The sequence below is a fragment of the Penaeus monodon genome, chromosome 22, assembly GCF_015228065.2.
Source record: "Penaeus monodon isolate SGIC_2016 chromosome 22, NSTDA_Pmon_1, whole genome shotgun sequence".
NCBI classification, from domain to species: Eukaryota; Metazoa; Arthropoda; class Malacostraca; order Decapoda; family Penaeidae; genus Penaeus; species Penaeus monodon.
In genome coordinates, this window is record NC_051407.1 from 4,809,132 (window position 1) to 4,810,878 (window position 1,747).

General features: G+C 36.7%; 1 protein-coding gene across 1 annotated transcript in view; it reads left to right on the forward strand.

Annotated features, from left to right (window-relative positions):
* Positions 1–803: 803 nt before the first annotated feature.
* Positions 804–1,747, forward strand: part of LOC119586839 (neurogenic locus Notch protein-like) — a gene marked incomplete at its 3' end in the record, with an annotated part of 145,347 nt that continues 144,403 nt past the window's right edge. The window contains 1 exon segment of the mRNA XM_037935567.1: positions 804–1,031. Within this exon segment, the coding sequence (XP_037791495.1) occupies positions 953–1,031 (79 nt within the window).

The following is a 1,747-nucleotide window of genomic DNA, read 5'->3' on the forward strand; positions in this document are numbered from 1 at the left end:
ATGGCACATAACTTACTGCCACATGACTTTATTCATTAGTAATCTTACAATACACATATCGACGAATAGGTCTTTGTGAATTATCGCTTTAACGATCTCCCATGAGCTTTATATCTCTGGCAGCTGGTTTTAATAAGACTAGAAAAATATTTATTCAATACACTGAATTCCAAACCTTTTATCTCAATATGCAGATCTTGCATAAAGAAACGTGATCTCCTAAGTATAGTGCATCTTCAGCCTCAACTGGTTCGTTCTTTAACAATCCCCTCGAGGATGTATATATATAAAAAATGCATTTCACTTAACTCACATGTCGTTTTTTACCCATACGAGTAACAGTATAAATAAGCTGTGCAGCCTTTTCATGGTTTTAATATTGCTCTGGTTAAGTGCACCGATAACAAATAATCATATAAGAAGATATAATTAAGGTTCAATCTGCAGTCATCTTTCAGTAAACAAACCTGTGCCCATGTAAAAAAAAATGTTACTATCCTCCCTCGGTCACGATTCTCAGTAAGGTCTCGGATTAGTTCACTTTCCTGAATGGGCGGAGCTTCGTAACCTCTGACACGAAGTAGTCCCCAAGAAGCGTGTCAGTGATAAAACCCTTTATTCCTGGTACAAGAAACGCGAATCTCATCTTTAAAATGTAAAGTAATCAACGTGAGGTTTATTCATTCAAAAATTTTATACTTAATAAGGTTCACAAACGCATAAATCATTAGCGTGTTGGTATGGACTTCAACGCTGCCCGGCGTAGGGATACAAACAGAGGCGGGGCTAAGGTCTCAATGTGTGGTCAGGATCAGTGTGAGTTGTGACTCCGACGAGTGAGGATCAGTATATACGACGGCATGAAACTGTAGCAAGCAGTGTGTTATTAGTGTGTTTGTGGTGTCTCTTATGCCCACGAGTGATAATCCTAATGTATGATATTTGATGAAAAATGTTACTCTCCCGCAAAATGCTTACGCAGGCGGGTATATTTCTGTGGGCATTGTGCTGCCTGACTTCTTCCGTGGAGGGTGAGTACTTCAGGGAAAAAAAATAAGTTTGGTTCTTAATTAATGGAAAAAGTGAGGATAAATGTGTGGTGTTGTGTCGAATCTGCCTCTTGTGAGTGTCTCGGTGAAAAGCTGAACATGGAAATAGCATAACTGTAGAAAAAGATCTTTGGGAAGTGAAAAAGTCAACGAAAAAAAAAAAAAAATCAAACACGTGTATATATAAACAACCAGATTTAATACGTGCTTTTATATATATATTTTATATGTGTTCCTTCAACTACAAGTCCACATTTCCAACACAAGGAATGAAAGAGAAATCGCCAGTGTAGTTAAAATCGGACTTTTATCTCGGGCATTAGGAGTTAAGGCATCAATAGAAAATATCTTATCAGGGCCGCGTGTGTGGATGATTTAGCTATCCTTATCAGTTGTCGTGTGTTGTGCTCGCGTCTCTGTGGCCCATTCGTTTTAATAATGAGATTAACTGTTAAAAAATACTAGTATTTTTTAACCCGGCATTGATGTGTGAAAAGAAGCCGAAGGATATATTATATAAAGGGTTTATGTTCTGTTTACTACGTTTTCTTAATGCTTTTATTTGTATTACCAAGATTCTAATTTTTATGTATGTGTATTTTGGATTTTTTTTTTTGGGGGGGGGTATTATAAATAATTTTTACAGGAAAGTTTTATATGGATTATTGCTGTAAATGTCACGATTGGCATGACGCTTT